The sequence below is a fragment of the Aethalodelphis obliquidens genome, unplaced genomic scaffold (assembly GCF_003676395.1).
Source record: "Aethalodelphis obliquidens isolate GAN/ISIS:26980383/991018 unplaced genomic scaffold, ASM367639v1 scaffold7, whole genome shotgun sequence".
Lineage (NCBI taxonomy): Eukaryota > Metazoa > Chordata > Mammalia > Artiodactyla > Delphinidae > Aethalodelphis > Aethalodelphis obliquidens.
In genome coordinates, this window is record NW_020837951.1 from 67,293,579 (window position 1) to 67,316,216 (window position 22,638).

General features: G+C 39.3%; 1 protein-coding gene across 2 annotated transcripts in view; it reads left to right on the top strand.

Moving 5' to 3' along the window:
• ADAMTSL1 (ADAMTS like 1) overlaps positions 1-22,638 on the top strand; it is a 470,361-nt gene that overhangs the window by 164,539 nt on the left and 283,184 nt on the right. For both annotated transcript variants that reach the window (XM_027105928.1, XM_027105929.1), the window contains exons 6-7: positions 10,140-10,214; positions 13,746-13,903. In XM_027105928.1, coding sequence (XP_026961729.1) covers positions 10,140-10,214; positions 13,746-13,903 — 233 coding nt within the window. The remainder of the gene's footprint in view (positions 1-10,139; positions 10,215-13,745; positions 13,904-22,638) is intronic.

Genomic DNA, 22,638 nt, shown 5'->3' on the forward strand with positions numbered 1-22,638 from the left:
ACCTGCCTTGCCAGCCATACCAACTAAATTAATCATTGAGAAGGCAGGTGATGAAACCAGCCCTCTCAAACATTCTCCAGTGTCTATTTTTAACCATTTTTTAAATTGAAGTATAGTTACTTTACAATGTTGTCTTAGTTTCAGGCATACAGCAAAGTGATTCAGTTACACATACACACATATTCTTCTTCAGATTCTTTTCCATTATAAGTTATTACAAGATATTGAATATAGTTCCCTGTGCTATACAGTAGGTCCTTGTTGTTTATTTTATATATAGTAATGTATATATGTTAATCCCAAACTCCTAATTTATCTATTCCCCACCTCCGACCCCCCTTACCCCCTTTGGTAACCATAAGTTTGTTTTCTATGTCTGTGAGTCTATTTCTGTTTTGTAAATAAGTTCATTTGTATCATTTTTTTTTAGATACCACATATAAGTGGTATCACATGATATTTGTCTGACTTACTTCGCTTAATATGATAATCTCTAGTTTCACCCATATTGCTACAAATGGCATTATTTCATTCTTGTTTATGGCTGTGTAATATTCCATTGTATACTGGAATCGTCTTTATCCATTCCTCTGTCGATGGGCATTTAAGTTGTTTCCATGTCTTGGCTACTGTAAATAGTGCTGCAATGAAGATTGGGGTGCATGTATCTTTTTGAATTATGGTTTTCTCCATATATATGCCCAGGAGTGGGATTGCTGGATCATATGGTAGCTCTATTTTTAGTTTTTTAAGGAACCTCCATACTGTTCTCCATAGTGGCTACACTAATTTACATTCCCACCAGCAGTGTAGGAGGGTTCGCTTTTTTCCATACCCCCTTTTCCAATGTCTTAAACACCTCTCTGTGCACAGTACTGTATTAAATGGCAAGTAGAAGAATCTTCCAACCCATCTCTAATCATTGAGAATTTATCATCAAATGAGACAATTATTAATAAATCTACAGCTCAAAGACTGGCTTTTTTATCAACATGCAGCAAATAAAAATATATTTTTTTTCCTATCTTTCTGTTTGGCAAATGAAGAGCACCATATCTTAAAGTATATTCTGAGACATATCAGCTGGTGTGAAAAGATGATACGTAAGAAAATGTTTCCCTGGGTAAACACATTGGGAACACAGTTAAATAGAGTGAAATGGATTTCTTTGTTTCAGGGATCTTAAGATAGTAATTAATGTGCTTTGGAATTTCCATGATTGGGGTATAGTATGTGGTATTTCCCTGCATATTTAATCTCAGGTCCCTATTTCAGGAACCATCTTGTAGGGCTGATGCTTTGTCTTCTTTGTCGCTGATTATGTGGTACTTAGTATGAAGCCTGACGCTAGGAGACACTCAAAAAATATCTGTGGAATAAAATAATGAATTTGCTGCTTGCTTGATGACCTGCCAGTTGTCTATTAGCCCTTTATAGAACCACAGAAGAATAGGCTGTGACTCTTCCTACGTCTGGTGCTGTGTACTGCTGACTGTTCAGGTTGGCACCAGCCTAAGTTCTCTGTATTTCTCTTTGACTTGGCAAGTGCAGAGGCATCTGCAAATATTCCATGCTTGCCTGGCCTGCTCTCTCCATCCTACCCTCTTCCCTCAACAACCTTGTAGGTTCCTCCCCATCTTCCTCGGGGAGTATACAAAGGCGACTGTGTCAGCCAAAAGCTTGCGTTAATGCCCCGGCTTGTGGAATGTGAGTCACTTCTCAGCAGAACAAGAGGGAGGCTGCCTGCGCCATGTGGGGGTCAGAAGCCCGCTGCTGAGCACTGCAGAGCCAAACAGAAAGCTTTCCTTCTACTTGCACTTTACTTGACCTGTGGATCAACAAAGCCTTTCTATTTCTAGAAATCCCATTGTCTTAACTGCTTTGAATTTCTTTTGTAAACTTAAAAACCCATGTCTTTATACAAGGCATTTAAAGCTCTGTGAGCCCAGTCTGAACATTTGTTGTTCCTTTTCTGTATTCCCCTTACGTATTATGTTCTTCTATGCCACAAACACTTAGCTATCCGAAATTCAACCTTTTCTTTAACAATGCCTGACATTAAAAACAGCTAAAATGTTGTAGTGTGTATAGCATATTCAACATTGTAGAAAACTTGATAAATGTAACCTTTTAGGGAAGGAATTGAGAGCATATGATTCTAATTTCTCATTCAGCTGGCTATGTGCTAGGGGTCTTGGAGCGTTTAAAAAATAAACGGTGTTTCAGTTCCTATCCTTAAAGAGACTTGGAATAGAGAGATAAAATGATATTTACAAAATACTGTGTTCCATGCTGTACATCTATATGTGGTATACATATCTATAGCCATACCTGTATCTGTTCACAACAATATTATAAAGTAGGTGTTGCTTTCCCTGTTTTACAGAGAAACTAAGGATCACAGAAGTTAAGGAACTTTTGAAATTCCTTTATTGAAATTAAGTTCTCCTAAAGACAGGATGTTAAGATTCAGAGAAATTGGCTAGCTTTGGGGATTCCTTTATTTAAATGAAATCCTTCCAGTGATAGGATGGTAATGTATAATATTAGAAAGATATATGTGAAACAGAATTCCACAGAGCTTCTGAATATGCTTGTGAGTTTAAAAATAACTGGCTTTCCCTCGTCTTCTGGAATACCCCCCTGTTCTTTGACCTTGGGTTACTCATTATACTTCTCAGAGGCTTGATTTCTTCATCCTAAAATCGGGATGGTAGCATCCTCTTCGCCCATGTTACAAGTTTGGGGTGAAGGAATAAATAGTGTATTTTAGGAGAAGTGAAACTCTTCAGTGCCATGTAAATATAAGGTATTATTATCACAAGTAGAGTTCTAAATAAAAATGCCTGTGATGTGTTTGGGATGTGTGTAATATACCTCTAATTTTTTAACAGATATAGAATTGAGGACTGCTTCCACTGAATTATGGCTAAGTTTTCAAGTAGGATGAAAATTAAATCGTTTTTAAAATAATCTCTAAATCAGTCAATTTTTTTTTAATTTTCGAAATAAAGAGGGAGTGTCAGGGGAATGTTAATAACCATTTATGGGACATTCACTATATATAGTATTAGATGTAGGTAGTGTAAAGCAGGGGCCCCCAACCACTGGGCCGCGGACTGGTACCAGTGCAAGGCCTGTTAGGAACCGGGCCGCACAGCAAGAGGTGAGCTGCAGGTGAGCGAAGCTTCATCTGCCACTCCCCATCACTCGCATTACCGCTTAAACCTTTCTCCCCTCCCAGTGCCCGGCCGTGGAAAAATTTTCTTCCATGAAACCAGTCCTTGGTGCCCAAAAGGTTCAGGTCCACTGGTGTAAAGTATATTAAAGAACTGGAATGCATGATTTCTGGCCTAGGAAGTTTAAAAAATACAAATATATTCTCTTCTTTTTTTTTTTTTAACATCTTTATTGGAGAATAATTGCTTTAAAATATTGTGTTAGTTTCTGCTGTATAACAAAGTGAATCAGCTATACGTATACATATATCCCCATTTCTCCTCCCTCTTGCATCTCCCTCCCACCCTCCCTATCCCACCCCTCTAGCTGGTCAGAAAGCACCGAGCTGATCTACCTGTGCTATGTGGCTGCTTCCCACTAGCTAGCTATTTTACATTTGGTAGTGTATATATGTCCATGCCACTCTCTCACTTCGTCCCAGCTTACCCTTCCCCCTCCCCGTGTCCTCTAGTCCATTCTCTACGTCTGTGGCTTTATTCCTGTCCTGCCCCTAGGTTCTTCCCAGCCTTTTTCTTTTTTTTAGATTCCATATATATGTGTTAGCATACAGTATTTGTTTCTCTCTTTCTGACGTACTTCACTCTGTATGACAGACTCTAGGTCCATCCACCTCACTATAAATAACTCAATTTCGTTTCTTTTTATGGCTGAGTAACATTCCATTGTATATATGTGCCATATCTTCTTTATCCATTCATCTGTCGATGAACACTTAGGTTGTTTCCATGTCCTGGCTATTGTAAATAGAGCTGCAGTGAACATTGTGGTACATGACTCTTTTTAAATTATGGTTTTCTCAGGGTATATGCCCAGTAGTGGGATTGCTGGGTCGTATGGTCATTCTATTTGTAGTTTTTTAAGGAACCTCCATACTGTTCTCCATAGTGGCTGTATCAATTTACATTCCCACCAAGAGTGCCAGAGGGTTCCCTTTTCTCCACACCCTCTCCAGCATTTATTGTGTGTAGATTTTTTGATGATGGCCATTCTGACTGGTGTGAGGTGATACCTCACTGCAGTTTTGATTTGCATTTCTCTAATGATTAGTGATATTGAGCATCCATTCATGTGTTTGTTGGCAATTTCTATATCTTTGGAGAAATGTCTATTTAGGTCTTCTGCCCATTTTTGGATTGGGTTTTTTTTTTTTTTTATATATTGAGCTGCATGAGCTGCTTGTATATTTTGGAGATTAATCCTTTGTCAGTTGCTTCATTTGCAAATATTTTCTTCCATTCTGAGGGTTGTCTTTTCATCTTGTTTATGGTTTCCTTTGCTGTGCAAAAGCTTTTAAGTTTCATTAGGTCCCATTGTTTATTTTTGTTTTTTTTTCCATTTCTCTAGGAGGTGGGTCAGAAAGGATCTTGCTGTGATTTATGTCATAGAGTGTTCTGCCTGTGTTTTCCTCTAAGAGTTTTATAGTGTCTGGCCTTACATTTAGGTCTTTAATCCATTTTGAGTTTATTTTTGTGTATGCTGTTAGGGAGTGTTCTAATCTCATTCTTTTACATCTAGCTGTCCAGTTTTCACAGCACCACAATTGAAGAGCTGTCTTTTATCCATTGTGTATTCTTTCTCCTTTATTACAGATAAGGTGACCATATGTGCGTGGGTTTATCTCTGACTTTCTATCCTGTTCCATTGATCTATATTTGTGTTCTTGTTCCGGTACCATACTGTCTTGATTACTGTAGCTCTGTAGTATAGTCTGAAGTCTGGTAGCCTGATTCCTCCAGCTCCGTTTTTCTTTGTCAAGATTGCTTTGGCTCTTCGGGGTCCTTTGTGTTTCCATACAGATTGTGAAATTTTTTGTTCTAGTTCTGTGAAAAATGCCAGTGGTAGTTTGATAGGTATGGCATTGAATCTGTAGATTGCTTTGGGTAGTATAGTCATTTTCATAATGTTGATTCTTCCAATCCAAGGACATGGTATATCTCTCCATCTGTTTGTATCATCTTTCATTTCTTTCATCAGTGTCTTATAGTTTTCTGCATACAGGTCTTTTGTGTCCTTAGGTTGGTTTATTCCTGGGTATTTTATTTTTTTGTTGCAATGGTAAATGGGAATGTTTAATTTCTCTTCCACATTTTTCGTCATCCGTGTATAGGAATGCAAACGATTTCTGTGCATTAATTTTGTATCCTGCTACTCTACCAAATTCATTGATTAGCTCTAGTAGTTTTCTGGTAGCATCTTTAGGATTCTCTCTGTATAGTGTCATGTCATCTGCAAACAGTGACAGCTTTACTTCTTTTTTTCTGACTTGTATTCCTTTTATTTCTTTTTCTTCTCTGATTGCTGTGGCTAAAACTTCCATAACCATGTTGAATAATAGTGGTGAGAGTGGGCACCCTTGTTTTGTTGCTGATCTTAGTGCAAATGGTTTCAGTTTTTCCATTGAGAATGATGTTGGCTGTGGTTTGTCATATATGGCCTTTGTTATGTTGAGGTAAGTTCCCTCTATGCCTGCTTTCTGGAGGGTTTTTATCATAAGTTGGTGTTGAATTTTGTCAAAAGCTTTTTCTGCATCTATTGAGATTATCATGTGGTTTTTATCCTTCAATTTGTTAATATGGTGTATCACATTAATTGATTTGAGTATGTTGAAGAATCCTTGCATTCCTAGGATAAACCCCACTTGATCATGGTGTATGATCCTTTTAATGTGCTGTTGGATTCTGTTTGCTAGTATTTTGAGGATTTTTGCATCTGTGTTTGTCAGTGATATTGGCCTGTAGTTTTCCTTTTTTGTGACATCTTTGTCTGGTTTTGGTATTAGGGTAATGGTGGCCTCGTAAAATGAGTTTGAGAGTGTTCCTCCCTCTATATTTTGGAAGAGTTTGAGAAGGATAGATGTTAGCTCTTCTCTAAAAGTTTGATAGAATTTGCCTGTGAAGCCATCTGGTCCTGGGCTTTTGTTTGTTGGAAGATTTTTAATCACAGTTTCAATTTCAGTGCTTGTGATCGGTCTGTTTATATTTCCTATTTCTTCCTGGTTCAGTCTCAGAATGTTGTGCTTTTCTAAGAATTTATCCATTTCTTCCAGGTTGTCCATTTTATTGGCATATAGTTGCTTGTAGTAATCTCTCATGATCCTTTCTATTTCTGCAGTGTCAGTTGTTACTTCTGCTTTTTAATTTCTAATTCTATTGATTTGAGTCTTCTCTCTTTTTTTCTTGATGGGTCTGGCTAATTGTTTATCAATTTTGTTTATCTTCTCAAAGAACCAGCTTTTAGGGTTTCCCTGGTGGCGCAGTGGTTGAGAGTCCGCCTGCCAATGCAGGGGACGCGGGTTTGTGCTCCGGTCCGGGAAGATCCCATGTGCTGCAGAGCAGCTGGGCCCGTGAGCCATGGCTGCTGAGCCTGTGCGTCTGGAGCCTGTGCTCTGCAACGGGAGAGGCCACAACAGTGAGAGGCCCGCATACCGCAAAATAAATAAATAAATAAAAAAGAACCAGCTTTTAGTTTTACTGGTCTTTGCTATGATTTCCTTCATTTCTTTTTCATTTACTTCTGATCTGATTTTTTTGTTTTCTTTCCTTCTGCTAACTTTGGAGTTTTTTTGTTGCTCTTTCTCTAATTGCTTTAGGTGTAAGGTTAGGTTGTTTGTTTCAGATTTTTCTTGTTTCTTGAGGTAGGCTTGTATAGCTATAAACTTCCCTCTTAGAACTGCTTTTGCTTCCTCCCTTAGGTTTTTCGTCATCGTGTTTTCATTGTCATTTGTTTCTAGGTATTTTTTGATTTCCACTCTGATTTCTTCAGTGATCTCTTGGTTTTTTTAGTAGCATATTGTTTAGCCTCCATGTGTTTGTATTTTTTACAGATTTTTTTCCTGTAATTGCTGTCTAGTCTCATAGCATTGTGGTCAGAAAAGATACTTGATATGATTTCAATTTTCTTAAATTTACTGAGGCTTAATTTGTGACCCAAGATATGATCTATCCTGGAGAATGTTCCATGAGCATTTGAGAAGGTAGTGTATTCTGCTGTTTTTGGATGGAATGTCCTGTAAACATCAATTAAGTCCATCTTGTTTAATGTATCATTTAAAGCTTGTGTTTCCTTATTTATTTTCATTGATGATCTGTCCATTGGTGAAAGTGAGGTGTTAAAGTACCCTACTATGATTGTGTTACTGTCGATTTCCCCTTTTATGGCTGTTAGCATTTGCCTTATGCATTGAGGTGCTCCTGTGTTGAGTGCATAAATATTTACAATTGTTATATCTTCTTCTTGGGTTGTTCCCTTGATCATTATGTCATGCCCTTCTTTGTCTCTTGTAATAGTCTTTATTTTAAAGTCTATTTGTTTGATATGGGAATTGCTGCTCCAGTTTTCTTTCATTTTCCATTTGCATGGAATATCTTTTTCCATCCCCTCACTTTCAGTCTGCATGTGTCCCTGGGTCTGCAGTGGGTCTCTTGTAGACAGCATATATACAGCTCTTGTTTTTATATCTATTCAGCCAGTCTGTGTCTTTTGCTTGGAGCATTTAATCCATTTACATTTAAGGTAATTATCGATATGTTCCTATTACCATTTTCCTATTTGTTTGGGTTTGTATTGTAGGTCTTTTCCCACTCCTGTGTTTCCTGCCTAGAGAAGTTCATTTAGCATTTGTTGTAAAGCTGGTTTGGTGGTGCTGAATTCTCTGAGCTTTTCTTGTCTGTAAAGGTTTTAATTTCTCCGTCGAATCTGAATGAGATCCTCGCTGGGTAGAGTAACCTTGGTTGTAGGTTCTTCCCTTTCATCACTTTTACTACGTCCTTCCACTCCCTTCTGGCTTGCAGAGTTTTTGCTGAATGATCAGCTGTTAAGCTGAATCCCCTTAAGATTCCCTTGTATGTTATTTGTTGCTTTTCCCTCGCTGCTTTTAATATTTTTTCTTTGTATTTAATTTTTGATAGTTTGATTAATATGTGTCTTGGTGTGTTTCTCCTTGGATTTATCCTGTATGGGACTCTCTGTGCTTCCTGGACTTGATTGGCTATTTCCTTTCCCGTGTTAGGGAAGTTTTCAACTATAATCTCTTCAGATATTTTCTCTGACGCTTTCTTTTTCACTTCTTCTCTAGGACCCCTATAATTCGAATGTTGGTATGTTTAATGTTGTCCCAGAGGTCTCTGAGACTGCTCTCAAGTCTTTTCATTGATTTTTCTTTATTCTGCTCTGTGGTTGTTATTTCTACTCTTTATCTTCCAGGTCACTTATTAGTTCTTCTGCCTTAGTTATTCTGCTCTTGATTCCTTCTAGAGAATTTTTAATTTCATTTACTGTGTTGTTCATCATTGTTTGTCTGCTCTTTAGTTCTTCTAGGTCCTTGTTAAACATTTCTTGTATTTTCTCCATTCTGTTTCCAAGATTTTGAATCATCTTTACTATCATTACTCTGAATTCTCTTTCAGGTAGACTGACTATTTCCTTTTCATTTGTTTGCTCTCGTGGGTTTTTACTTTGCTCCTTCATCTGCTGTGTATTTCTCTGTCTTCTTAGTTTGCTCAACTTACTGTGTTTGGAGTCTCCTTTTTGCAGGCTGCAGGTTCGTAATTCCCGTTGTTTTGGGTGTCTGCCCCCAGTGGGTGAGGTTCGTTCAGTGGGTTGTGTAGGCTTCCTGGTGGAGGGGACTGGTGCCTGTGTTCTGGTGAATGAGACTGGATCTTGTCTTTCTGATGGGCAGGACCGTGTCCGGTGGTGTGTTTTGGGGTGTCTGTGACCTTAGTATGACTTTAGGCAGCCTCTCTGCTAATGGGTGGGGTTGTGTTCCTGTCTTGCTAGTTGTTTGGCATGGGGTGTCCAGCACTGGAGCTTGCTGGTCGTTGAGTGGAGCTGGGTCTTAGCATTGAGACAGAGATCTCTGGGAGAGCTCTCACTGATTGATATTACATGGGGCTGGGAGGTCTCTGGTGGTCCAATGTCCTGAACTCAGCTCTCCCACCTCAGAGGCTCAGAGCTGACACCTGGTCGGAGCACCAAGACCCTTTTGGGAAGTCTGAGGTCTTCTGCTCACATTCAGTAGGTGTTCTGTAGGAGTTGTTCCACATGTAGATGTATTTTTGATGTATTTGTCGGGAGGAAGGTGATCTCTATACATCTTACTCCTCCACCATCTTGAAAGTCCTCCTCAAATATTTGAGACATGCCCATCTTTTGGGTCCACCAACATAGGTGAAAGTAAAGTTGGAGTCTGAGTATCTGAAATCAGGCAGGACACAGTCTTGGCAGGGCCAGAGGTTGTCTTCTATTCTTAACTGTCCTGCTCATCCAAGACAGTTACTTTGCTAGAGCGATATCCTGATTTTGTTATAATAAAGTCCTTCTTTGAGCATTAAAAGTTATTTTCTTTTTGTAATTCTACACAATTGCTCCAGTCTGGAGAAATCTGAGGATTTAAGATCGGGTTTTAAAATCAGAAATGAACACTTTCAAATTCTTTTTTTTTGTGTGGTACGTGGTGCTCTCACTGTTGTGGCCTCTCCCATTGCGGAGCACAGGCTCCGGACGCGCAGGCTCAGCAGCCATGGCTCACAGGCCTAGCCGCTCCGCGGCGTGTGGGATCTTCCTGGATCAGGGCACGAACCCCTGTCCCCTGCATCAGCAGGCAGACTCTCAACCACTGTGCCACCAGGGAAGCCCAACAAATTCATTTTTAATGTATCAAAATTCATGTATTTTTTCGAAGGCCAGATCCCCCATGAGTTAGCCAGTGACCAGCTTTTTCAGTATTTTATTTTGAAGAAAGTGGAAATTTTGATTCCCACATATTGGTGTTCACATTGTAAACACTTTTTTAAAAGATTATTGTTTTGGGAGTGTGTGTAAATCAGTGCATTTATATAGGAGATAATCAGTAATTTTGTATAAAATTATGTGCTTTAAGACTCTGCTTCATTTCTCTCTAGTGGACGACACAGTGGTTGCTATTCCCTATGGAAGCAGACATATTCGCCTTGTCTTAAAAGGACCTGACCACTTGTGTAAGTAAACTCCGTTGTTGTCCTTTGGGTATTGGGAATTTTAGTCATTATTATTTATTTATTTATTACATCTTTATTAGAGTATAATTGCTTTACAATGGTGTGTTAGTTTCTGCTTTGTAACAAAGTAAATCAGTTATACATATACATCATTATTATTTATTTTTTGTTTCCAGAAAAGATTAAGATTTAGAAATACAAATCTTAATCCTCTATCATAATATGGTATTTTGAATGCTTCTGTTTATCTTTTGGTTGCCTAGGAGACAGCAGAGACGTCTGTGGTAATTACCTCCAGCCAGTCATCCTGAAAGATACAAAATTAATGTTTCCAATAGGGTGTTCATGAGTTAAGCACATGTTTATGATTTTGTGAATATTATTTCTCATTCTCTCTCTTCTTCCTCTCCAGTCATTCTCAATGTTTTCCTTGCCTCACCTCTTTCTTTTTTCTTCTTCTTTTCAACCTTCCCTCCCTCTCCTTCATTCTTTCTCTTTTAATTCCTACTCTTAGGCTCCATTACTTTATCAATTTAGGGGAACACAGAAACTCCAAACAGCCTTAACCCTGTGGCATTTGAAGAGAACCATGTGATCTAGTTAAGCATCCCATGTCGTAAAGATAATGCAAGACCCTAACGTCTTGAAGATAGCTTTTGGAATTCAAGATTGAAGGGTAATCGTAACCCCAAAGAACAAATGGTAGCATGGTCCCACCAGAGTTTGTGCAAGAATTGATCTTCAGTCATGGCAAGCCAGCAGTACACAGCCACATCTTTTTTTTTATTACCATGTAGTGCTGTTTAGATGTAGACCTGTAAATTACAAGCAGAAAATTATAAACTATTAACCAGGGAAGGGGTAGGAGAGGATATGTTAGCTTTTTCTGCAAAATTCACTTTCACTGAAAGACTTCACTTCAGTTCGTCCCTTGAGCATTTCTGATCTCCTCCGCTATGATTTTTCCTAGGTTCCTCCAAAGCCATCTATCATGTTCTGCTCTCTCTTCCCTCCCACACACATGCCTAAGAAGCCAATTTAGGTAGCATGCATTATCTTTTGGCAATTGGATTATAAATGAAATCATTCCAAAAAGACAAACTGGAGGGAGACAAATTGGAGCCTGTGAAAGTTCAGATAGCCGACAGAAGCCTTTCTAAAAATAAAAATAAGTACATTTCATGGGAAAGGTGGGCTTTGAGAGTTCATGTGACATAAAGGAACAAGTAAAGTACAGTTCAGGCGAGGTCAAAAGATGCTGAGAAGCCACGTTATATGGATCCAAGTGCTTTTCTAACCCTGAACATCCCCCCAAAAATATATTGCTCATGTGTCAAAGGATGATATATGTGTGTACACTGTTACCATTCAAATGATTTGTTTTTCCTCTTAAGAATTGGACAGAATTAACTGCTGGTGTAAAAACCTCCTTCAGAAACAGTATTTTTCTGCACAGTGAGAGGCTAAAATAAAACATCCAGACTAATGCATCACCAAGTGGGCGACTTACTCCTCATTGCAAAAGAAAGAACCCAAGGGAAGAGGTGTAAGAGGAAAATTCATTTTTATAAATGAATTAGTCTAGCCTCCCAGACTTACTTTATGATTATTGTGAATTAGTAAAGAGGATTCATTTTTATAAATGAATTAGTCTGGCCTCCCGGACTTCCTAATTATGTGATCACTGAGAAGCTGAAGAATTGGCCTTGTTTGGTTTAATTGCTCTAAGGATTTGATAGGTAAAGTGTCAGATGATAGTCATAAATGATTAAAAGCAAAATGGAATCTGCTTTTTCCTTCAAAAGGCATACTCTTGGTAACATTTGTATAGCCAAGGAGGTTTCTATTTTTTTTTGCTATTTTGTTTTTGTATTTGGAATATAACTCAGCAAAATGAATGTGTAAATAAGTGATGCCTTGTTTCTCTGGCAACCCTTTTACCTTCACTCCCAGAAGCTGGCCCAGTATGGGACCAACCTCAGCAAGAGTTAAGGAGGGCCAAACAAGAAGAGTAGACCGTCTGTCGAGGTCCAGCTCATCTTTAATCAGAAGTACCTGGGAGGTACTTCTGGGAGGCCTGGTGATAAAATTGAATCAGATACTCAGGCTTAGACCTCCAAGAGTTTTCCAAAACTAGGTTAATTTAATGTCCTGGAGATACTTCCACAAATGAGTGCAAATACATGGAAGGCAGCTCGAGGAGTGAAGGCTAGAGGAAGGAGATACAGAGATGCTGCTGCTTTATTGATGACAACCACTGTGGTTCTCCCGCTCCAGCGTTCTCTCAATGTGCCTTTTATTCTGTGAGTTCCTCTCAGCCCTGGGACAGGGGAGGAAAGCCAGACCTACTCCCAGAGAAAGGCTACAGGACTTCATCTGAGGGGCATGGGCATTTAATGGGACACCAGCATTTTCTACCTGTTGGTATTCCTTCTAGTAGAGAACTTGAAGTAGACAACATCTAGAATAATTTCGTGCAAATACATTAGGTACCTTAGTGCCTCCAGAGACCTTAAAATTGTCCTTAACCCCAAAACCTCAATCTGTAAAACACATAAGAGGGGAGTCATTCTGATCGAATGTGGGTAGGAGACCCAGATCCCTACCCAGGCACCCCATCTTTCTGCTAAAGAACCCCTGACAAAACCAAGGGTCCTTGTGCAAGTTTTACAAACCATCGTTAGACTTAGTCTGTCCGTCTTTCATCACACAGGAGGCAATTATTCTACAATACTCAATCACATGAGAACTTAACCTACTTTGAAACATATATATCATAATTACCCTCACCCTCAGCACGCTCTGACTTCCTAAAACAAAAGATGCTTCCTAGGCTTTGTCATTGGGCAAATTCAGATCGGAGTGCTCCAGGGATCAAGTTCCTCTCTCTGTCTTGAGTTCTTGTGAAATATCATATATGGATATAAGACTGAGTGAAGTAATAAAAAGGATTTTAAAAAGAAAGAAAAGGAAAGAGGATAGTTAGTTCCCTGTCCTTAAGTCACTATAGTTTCTTTATTTTGAGCAATAGCACAGTTCAATAAGTAACCAGAAAGTATAAATAAATACAAAGTAATACATGAATATCAATCAGGTCTCACAGTGAGTGCTGAAGGAACTCAGAGAGGCACCCTGGGCCTCATAGAGCAAAAGGGAAACTTCAGGGTATTCTAGACGGAGGGCCATAAAGCCTGAAATCAATACGATATGTATGGGAGATGGTTTAGTCAAAAGAATAGGATTGTAATAAAGTAAGGTACCCAAAGGAAGTCATCCAGGGAATCAAAGATTTCTTGACAGGGAGCCCTGAATGCTTGGCTAATGAGTTTTAAAATAACTTCATTTGCTGCATAAATTCCTCTGTGATCCAGAGGTGCCCATATATTTTGTTTCTATCACATTTCAATTATGTCAGCCATATAAGGAATAATACTTCTCCCTGACAAAGTTCTTTTGCATGAGGTGTGCTTGCATGTGGTCTGTGGTAGCCCTGGGAACACCTTTCTCTCCTCTTCATGTGTTTGAATGTAGATCTGGAAACCAAAACCCTCCAGGGGGCTAAAGGTGAAAACAGTCTCAGCTCTACAGGCATCTTTCTTGTGGACAATTCTAGTGTGGACTTCCAAAAATTTCCAGACAAAGAGATACTGAGGATGGCTGGACCACTTACAGCAGATTTCATTGTCAAGGTAAGCCCATTTAGGTACCTTGTTTTCGAGCTACCTCCAAACTGGTGTTACTTATAATCCCCTGAAGAGAGAGAGACTTTAGGTTTTGACATAGATTTGGAAAGCTTGTTATCCAGGAAATGTTTAATTCAAGGGTGTTGAGCTACATCCTAGACTTTATAAGAACATGCAAAAATTTTAAGGTTCTAGGAAAAAAAAATATATATATATATATTTGTGTGTGTATAAGTTAATAAAAAGACCCCACTCAAAAAGCTAACATATCATTAGTTGAGGGATATAAACTGTTTTTAAAACAACTTAGGATACAGTCGTCGACTCACATAAGGTATCTGCTGTCAAAGAGAAAGATTAATTAATGATCTATAGGCTTGATCATGCTTCCAGTTGCAAGGTTTTTTCCCCTCTTCTACTGGCAGCAATACCAAGTTGTTTCCTTCTGTCAGAGCTTCCCTACTCTTCAAGGTAATATAAAACACATTGCTGGAAGCAACATACATGTTCTGTAGGAAAAATGTACACACTAGAAGACCGTTTGGGAATACCAGTAAAAATAAAGCATATTTTTGCCTTCAGTAGGTCAGAAGGACCTGAAGGATTTCAGCTGTAAAGCTGTAGAACTTGTAATGTGTCCAGGACTCCATAAATTTCTCATCATAGGATCTGGAGCCAGAGGACATTTGATTTAAGCTAAGGCTTGATGATCCCATGGCAGCTGGAAGTAAGGATGCATGTTGGAAATGTGATAGGCAGTGAGGCTGCATGCAAGAAGGGTTCCAGAGTCCGTCCTCTGTCTCCATCTGCATGGTAGCCCCTTTAATCCAGTCCAGATGCCAGTTACATGACCGTGAACAAGAAGCCACAAACCATCAGAGATAGCTCCCAATAGAAGTGATGTGGTAGGTAGTTAAATAATTTCAGTTGAACAAATACAGTAAAAGAATGAGAGATGCTTTAATTTCTTGAAGCCCTTAGAATAAACCACTTTTACTAATTTCCCTAGTAATTTTCTAGAGTTAATACACATACTGAAAATATAGAATGGATTTCAAGTAATATCGTACATATTTGAACAGTTCACAGAATTGTCAAATGCTTTTCATATGTCCAGCTGCCTTCTGCACATCACCCACAGGTACAGGGAGCTCAGTGTGTCCAAAATTGGACTTGTCTAGCCCCAGAAACCTACTTCATCTTCTTTAATTCTTATCTTGTGGAACAATACACTACTTACCCAGCCAAATCAGAAACCTCTGATTCACACCAATTCCCTTCTCCTATACACCCCTAGTTAGACATTAAACTTTGTCAGCTCTACCTCCATACCATCTCTGAAGACTGTTCTTTCTTCTCCATCCTTGCCACCACTGTCTTAGGTTAGGTCTTTGAATTTCTCACCTGAACTAATGCGATGGGCTCTGAATTAGCTTCCCAGCCTCTGACCCATTGTCCATGTTACCTTCAGAGTGAGTTTTCCAAAAACCGGAGTGAGTTAACCCTATTCGTGCTCCTGCGTTGCCCCTCACCTCCACTCATTGCTTTGGGATTAAAATGCAAATCCATAGCCCAGCATCTGTTACTCTCAATAATCTGGATTCTGTCTGCCTTTCCAACCTCAGCTTTGACTTTTCCTCTCTGTTTCAGTCAACTGAATGACTGGCAAGTCCCCCAACATCTTGCACTCACATAACGCATTACCTTTGCGTAATGCTGTGTCCTCTGTCTGCGATGCTCTTATCTTTTCTTCCCCCATTTTCTTCACTAACTCATACTTGTACTTCAGGACTTTCTCCTTCCAGAAGCATTCTATGACTTGACCTCAAATTCCAGTTTCCATCACATCTCCCCTCTTCGTGTTCCTCAAGGGCAGGGGCAGAATCATATCTGTCTTCATATCTCCGTAAAAATCCTGACAAGTGCTGGATGAATAAGGGACTTTTACCACATGGCAGTTGCTGAAGTGGGACAGTTGTGACATCTTTATCCTTCCTGAAAGGACACTGAATCTGAGGGAAGTTGAGTGATGTGCCCTAGCTCACACCAGTGACAAGCCGGGACCAAAGATCATGTCTCTTACTTCTGGCTCAAAACTCTTTTTAGTATTCTGTGTTGCTTCTAAGAGGGTATTTTTTTCTTCTATGTATAAATGTACATATTAAAGGAAAAATGAACTTTGAGGAACTTTTTGATGCTTTTCTAGATTCTTAGCACCTGTAAGTATCTTCTTTCAGAAACAGGCTGAGCTATCATTTTACTGTCTTTTGCATTATATCCTCTTTGGTGACCTAGGTTCAGGTTGCAAATGAGAGGAGATTAAGGTTTCATTAGAAAATATCAGGATCAAATAAATGTAAAGTTATTCTAAAATAGATTATATAATTTTTAAATACTTTTACTCAAACTTGAAAATGAGCCAGATAATGTAAGGAGATACAGGGAAAAAGAAGAAAATTACCTTTTTTGCCAGTGATTTATAATAAAGCAACATTTTCTCCCTTAATTTTCCCCAGGAAATAGCTGAAAATGAAAGATTGTCATTTGCTTATTTGCCATCTTTCATGATTTAGGTGCTTAGAAATTATACACGTAGTTTGTAATTCAGTTTTCAGTGTCATTCAAAGTATAATCTCTTTTGCATTATACATTAATTTAAGTAACAACTTCCCTTCTAAATGAAATGCATAGGGATCAGAATGGTCATTTATCAACATGTCCTTTGAAGTTTATTGCCAAAGTACCATTTTTGTTTATTTAAAAGGAAAAGACTTTTTTGCACGTAAGGAAGATTTTCTCACAGTGAGAATTCTTATATATTACGATTGGTCCCAAAATTATTTTTGGAATCTCTTTTCCTGGCCGCCTTTAAAAATGGACTAAACGCTCATCTTACCTCCTACGGGAACATGTCTTCCAAAAATTTGTACTTCATACACTGGCTATACATTTTTGGCAATGCTAGTGTAGAGCGGTAAAAGGATAAACACTCTAGAATTTTGTATATTCTCCTACTTACTGGGGGTGTGACCTTGAGTATGTTGTTTCACCTCCTTGAGCCTATTTACTCATTTGAAAAATGGTAATAAAATCTCCCCCCATAGAGCCTTTGTAAGGAATTGAATGAGATAGTGTGTATAAAAGCAAACAGAACCAAGTGACTTCCTTTCCATCTTTTTCAAATGCTTTAACTTCCAGTCAGACGTACCACGATACTCTGTCTACACAGTGGCAGAAAACTGCTTCTCTGAAGATAGTCAGAGGCTGATTGATTTACAAGTGGTACACCCAGGAACAGTTTGGCAGGTATAGCTCTAAGACACATAGAGGTGGGCATAGCCTGGCTGTGACACCTATAATCACATTCATTGTTAGGGGTGATTGGCTATTGGCTAGATGATTGTCTGGCTTAGCATACCCTTCTTCCCTTACCAAGCCACGTGCATCTTTTCTGAAGCTACTGACTCAGTGAAAGATAAGGACCTTCCCAGATTAGAAGAGGGGTTTTTTTGGTCATAGGCCAGTCTTTATTCGAACACTGAACTTAGCTCTACTTGTGAAAGCAGCTAAGGTATATTTATACATACTCGGTTCATGCCCATTTTTAAAATTTAAGAAAGCCATATTAGCTGGAGAGAAAAGTGACTGATGAGTACCTACGCCACCAAAGTAGCAGAAATACACAGCATAATAGTAAACCATCAGCGTATTCAAAGCTAAGAACACTGATTCACAGTTCATGCACTGACAATCAGAGAACAGCTATTTCCTACAGAGGATAATTTTCTAAATGCATTACACTTCCACAGTTGGGGAATTTGGTTAGGAAGATTGGCATTATCCCAGTTTTTGCCTAAGTACTCCAGGGAATAGAAAGCTGGTGTTTCTATTCTCAAAGTTAGGGCATTAGGCAGAGATGATGCCTTCATATTTCTTTCTGGACAGCCTTGAGCATTACCCTGTACATAATTCAGCACACCCCAGAATCGTTTTTATTAAAGGGGGCACAATAGGAGGGGGCCCTGGACAGAAATCACACATGCAAAATTATGAGAGTTCACGTCATCAAGTAAGTTTATAGAACTTCCATGTATATTCTTCTTTCTTCATGCGTGGGGCAGATTGATTTCGAAATATGGTATCTGCCCTCTCCTAGCTCATAATGCCATTTGACAGATAAAACACTGAATAGGAAATTTTGAAATAGTGGTGCATATCATTAAGTACCAAATTAAAGTGGATAGTAAAAGCTATAGATGCTTGCTACAAGCTAATGTGATGAACACACACTTTGTGAGACTTGGGCGTCCTGTGAATCTCAGGTAGGATTGAAATCACCGACTCTTTTCTCCGGTGGAGGCTGAGCTTTGGCAAATGTTTAATTCCCAGTTGATTTCACCGTGCCACTCAGCCTGTCTCTAGATGGACCCCATACTGGTCAACCTATGTTCATACAAAGGGAAAATCATTGTTGTAAGCCAGACATTCTAGAGCGGAAAAGTCTAAATTAACTATAGGGAAAAAAGAAGCATGTAATAAATAGTGATTTCATTCCCCCAATAAACATGCTCCTTTATGCTAATCGATTCCAAGAGTTTAGGACTGAGCTGATTACAATACCCTGCATTTCTTGCTGGGTTTCACACATTGTTCTACAAGTGCAACAGCTAGGTTTAAGATACAGAGTCAGAGAACCAACCCCTCACCTTTCTGTGATGCTGAGAGAGGCAGACCCCTGCCCAATCCTAGCCCCGCTGGCTCCACTCTGCTCATTTCTTTTCTGCCCTCCTTCTGCATCGCAGCACTGAGGCAGTCCTTCTCTTACCGAGTCTAAGCTCTCTTTTTGCCACACAACAGGCCAATAAATCAGGAGACGAGGTGCCAAGGCAAGGAATACAACTTTATTCGGAAAGCCGGCAGACAGAGAAGGTGGCAGACTAGCGTCTCTGAAGAACCATCTTATCGGGGGTCTGGATGCCGGTTTCTTTAATAGAACAGAGAGGGGGAGGAGGTGGGGAAGTAAAGTAAAAAGGCCATAAGTTTTGCAAATATCTCCTGAAATGGCCAGCCTCGGGGAGGGGATGTGTTAATTCCTTCTTTCTTGCAGCCATTCACAGGTAGACGGGGTCAGGATGTTTCCCTGAACAAAGGCACTTTGGTTTAACATTCAGGCAGAGGGGCAGGGTTCCCCGAGGCAGGCCATTATGTACAGGCAGTATTCTTTTAGTGAGCAAAAGCAACGGGAAGCAAAGATTAAAGTAAAAGAAACAGATCCAACATGTAGTCAGATTTTGTTCTTCCCTGTAACACATCCAGTAGACTCTAGTTTGCCCTGCCTAGCATCTTCGTCCTGACACATTGCTTCCACCTCTTTGTTCCTTAGCCAACATTACACTCATTATTTCCAAAGAAGCATCCCTGATCTACTGCCATACGCAAGGGCTTTGGGCAGTAAATCCATAACCAACATCTCTCATGCAACCCTGAGCCCAGGGCCTATGAGCTGAACTGCTGTATCTCCCAATATTGAGGTCTGGCATTTTAGGACGACTAGAAAACTCTATAGGAAGTGTAAAAGTAAAGTTGGGTGCTACCAATGTTTTTTTCATTATTTTTACTGAATAACCTCTAATCTTAGCATTTCCAACTGTTAACACAGTAGAAAATTGAAGTCTATGTTTTATTCCAATAATAACTAGCATTTTTATAAGCCCTTTCCGCTACACTATCCTGCCGAAAGAGATAACCTTCAAAGGAGGGTGAAAAGTACTTTGGGGTGAGGGCTGTGTTGTAACAATACTGCGTCTTTTCATAAAATGTATCAACATAATCAATTTTGTCAACAAGAAATGATTATTAACATCTTCAAGAAAACTACAAGATGTATATAAAAAGATAACACTTCCAAGACTTTGTCACAAATAATAGTTTGCAATTCCAAAAGTGCTTGAAAGGACCGTGGTCAGTAAATAATTCATTTGGTTTTTTCATTCATGCATTCATTTATTCAATTGTTTGGACACCTACTATGTGCTAAACATTGTAGATGATGCTGAAGGAAGAGCAATAAGCAAGATAAGTGATACTTGCCTTCGTGGAGTTTACAGAATAAGGAAGAGAAAGGCAAGAGAGTAACAACTGTATCAATATTAAGTATTTGTAACCACCTAAATGCTAATAAGAAAGATCTGATTATTGTTGCATATTCTTCAAAGCCCACAAAAGCATTTAAAAATATTTTTACAGTTTTTTGATGATTTGCTATCAGCATCTGCCACCAGAACAGCCCCAAATTAAAATATAGGAGACTGAGGCATTTAATAAACAGATTCCCCTCTTTTCCATTTTATTCCCTCCCTAGCAGGCATACTGATTTATTTCCACCATTTCCAAGCCTTCCCAAGTCGCGGCATCCCTGGCTGCCCTAAGAGCAGGTGACCAAGTTGAATACCATTGTGGGTCCGGGGGTCCCAGCTCAGTGACTCACAGTGGTGGGTCTGCCCACAGCTCCCTTTTGTCCACCTCTCCTCATGCCAGAGCAGCAACTTAACTGCCGGCAAGGCGGGTCGAGAGAACCCTGCCTGCCCGCTGCCCTGCCAGTCCTTCTGGGGCGAAAGTTTCTACGACATTCGAAAGAGAAAGGAACCTAGTTGGCGAACATCCCAAGGCTCACAAGTTACCCTTTTCCCCACTGAGAAGGAAAAGTATGGCATTTCATAGTGCTTCATCTGCAAGAGCCTATGTGTGCTTGATGTCTTTTGTGAGTTTGAAATCTCTCCTTGTTTCCTTTGATTTTATGTGGACTTAAAACTTACCAGTTATCCAAGCACATATTTGTACGCCCTGCAGCTCTACCATGACAGCGTGATCAGCTTATGGAAAGTGACCAGTTTTGTCTTCTCCTTTACTTTCAATGTGAGAAGTTATTATATAGAGTTAGAAACACTGAACCATTATAATTATAGGAAGAAAAACTTGGTTTGGAACATTCTTTTTCCTTATTAACTTGAAGAGGTCAAAATTACATACGCCAGATGGTTTAGTTCCCTAAAACCAAATTCTAATGTGTCAAACTGAAGCTTTCAATGTACATTTGAGAACCCAAATCTGATGTTTGAGGATTTAAGGTTTTTGAAGCTCCAGACCTAATGATAAAAAGAGTCCCAGCAGCCCAGAATTAATAAAACCAGGAAAAAGGAACACGGTGGTTCATCTCTGTAAGCGACAATTTAGGCCATCAAAGTTAGGCATCCAGTTAGCCTCTTCTTTTTTTTTTTTTTTTAATATTTTTTCTACTCTAAAATGTAAATGTAAAATTAAGAAGATACTGAGAAGAGTTACAAGGATACCACTAAAGATAAATGTCTACATCTTCACAACAGTGATAGGATTGCTTGGTACCTAGAATGGCAGCTTCAGAGACAGGCAGACCTGCATTCAAATCCCTGCTCTGCTGGTTCCTTGCTGTGTTGCCTTGAGCTAGTCACCTAACCCCTGTGAGCCTCATTTTTTTCATTGTAATGTAAATGTGGATGCTAATGCAGAGTAGTTTTAAGATTCAATTTAATATAAATAAAATGTTCCCTGCACACGGTAGGAATGTAGTAAGTACTGGTTGTTGTGGTAGTTGTAGCTGTTCTTATTAAAAGAAGGCAACTATTGAGAAGGGAGAAGCAGGAGTGCTTTCAGGGCGGAAGGAACCAAGCAAAATTATGAGATCAGAGATTTGGATACACCATAATTGGTTTCATCTGTTTGAAATAAGATGTCCGTGTTCTTTCCAGTCTCTTTTCAAATCTAGGCATAGAGTCTCTGCATTTGTGGTCATTGTGCATCATTTCATTGAACTCTTTGAGAACAATATTCTTTCTAAGCTGCTTGTATTCTTTCCTTCAACATGGTATTTACTAACACTCCCTCTTGACGCTAAAACTCCTTGACATTCATGCCTTTCTCTTTGGGCATGTGGTGGTTTTCTTGGTAATTCCCAGGGAGCCGAAAAAAGGACCTGCTCCATTTTTTCCCTCTTTAAGCAGACCAAAAGATAAGCCCGGACCCTGTAGATATTCTAGAACAAGGTTTCTCCAAGTATTTGGATGTTATATCCTCCTCATTTTGATTCCCGCACCCCCCTGCCAACACACACATGCTTCCTTAGGACTTAGTTTAATTTCTAGCATCCCGAAAGGGACCTCTGCAAAATAATCTGTCTCTCCAGATCTAAACAAATTTTCTGGTCTTTTTATTTTTAATGGAGCTTGTGTTCAAATGAGAGTCCTCTTCTAATAGCTTTCCAGCATGACAATCACACATCCCAAAAGAGCAATCGGCTCTTGTGAGCTTAAAAAAAAAAAAGCTTTCCAAAGAATGTGATTAATACTACCTCCCTCAGCAAGCAATTAGATATCCTGTGTCTGACACATAGGACTGAAAAATATTAATCTGTAGGCCATGCTCCCCTTTTGTGAAAGACACTGTATTGCTTCAGCTGTTGTTGCTTTAAAGTAGGGAATTATATCACTGTTTATTCTAATTAGGAAAGACCTGGATGCTCCGTGGGTCAGAATCCTAACATAATATGAGATATTCTGTAGCTTTTCTCTCTTCTTTCTCCTTTGCAGCGCTTCCAGATTTTCTGAGGAACATTTCATATTCTTATCCCAATGCCAAAAACTGAGCTAGGGTTTAGCACCTGTTCCTTCGGTGTTCCTATTTCCATCTGCACCCTAGGTATTTAATCC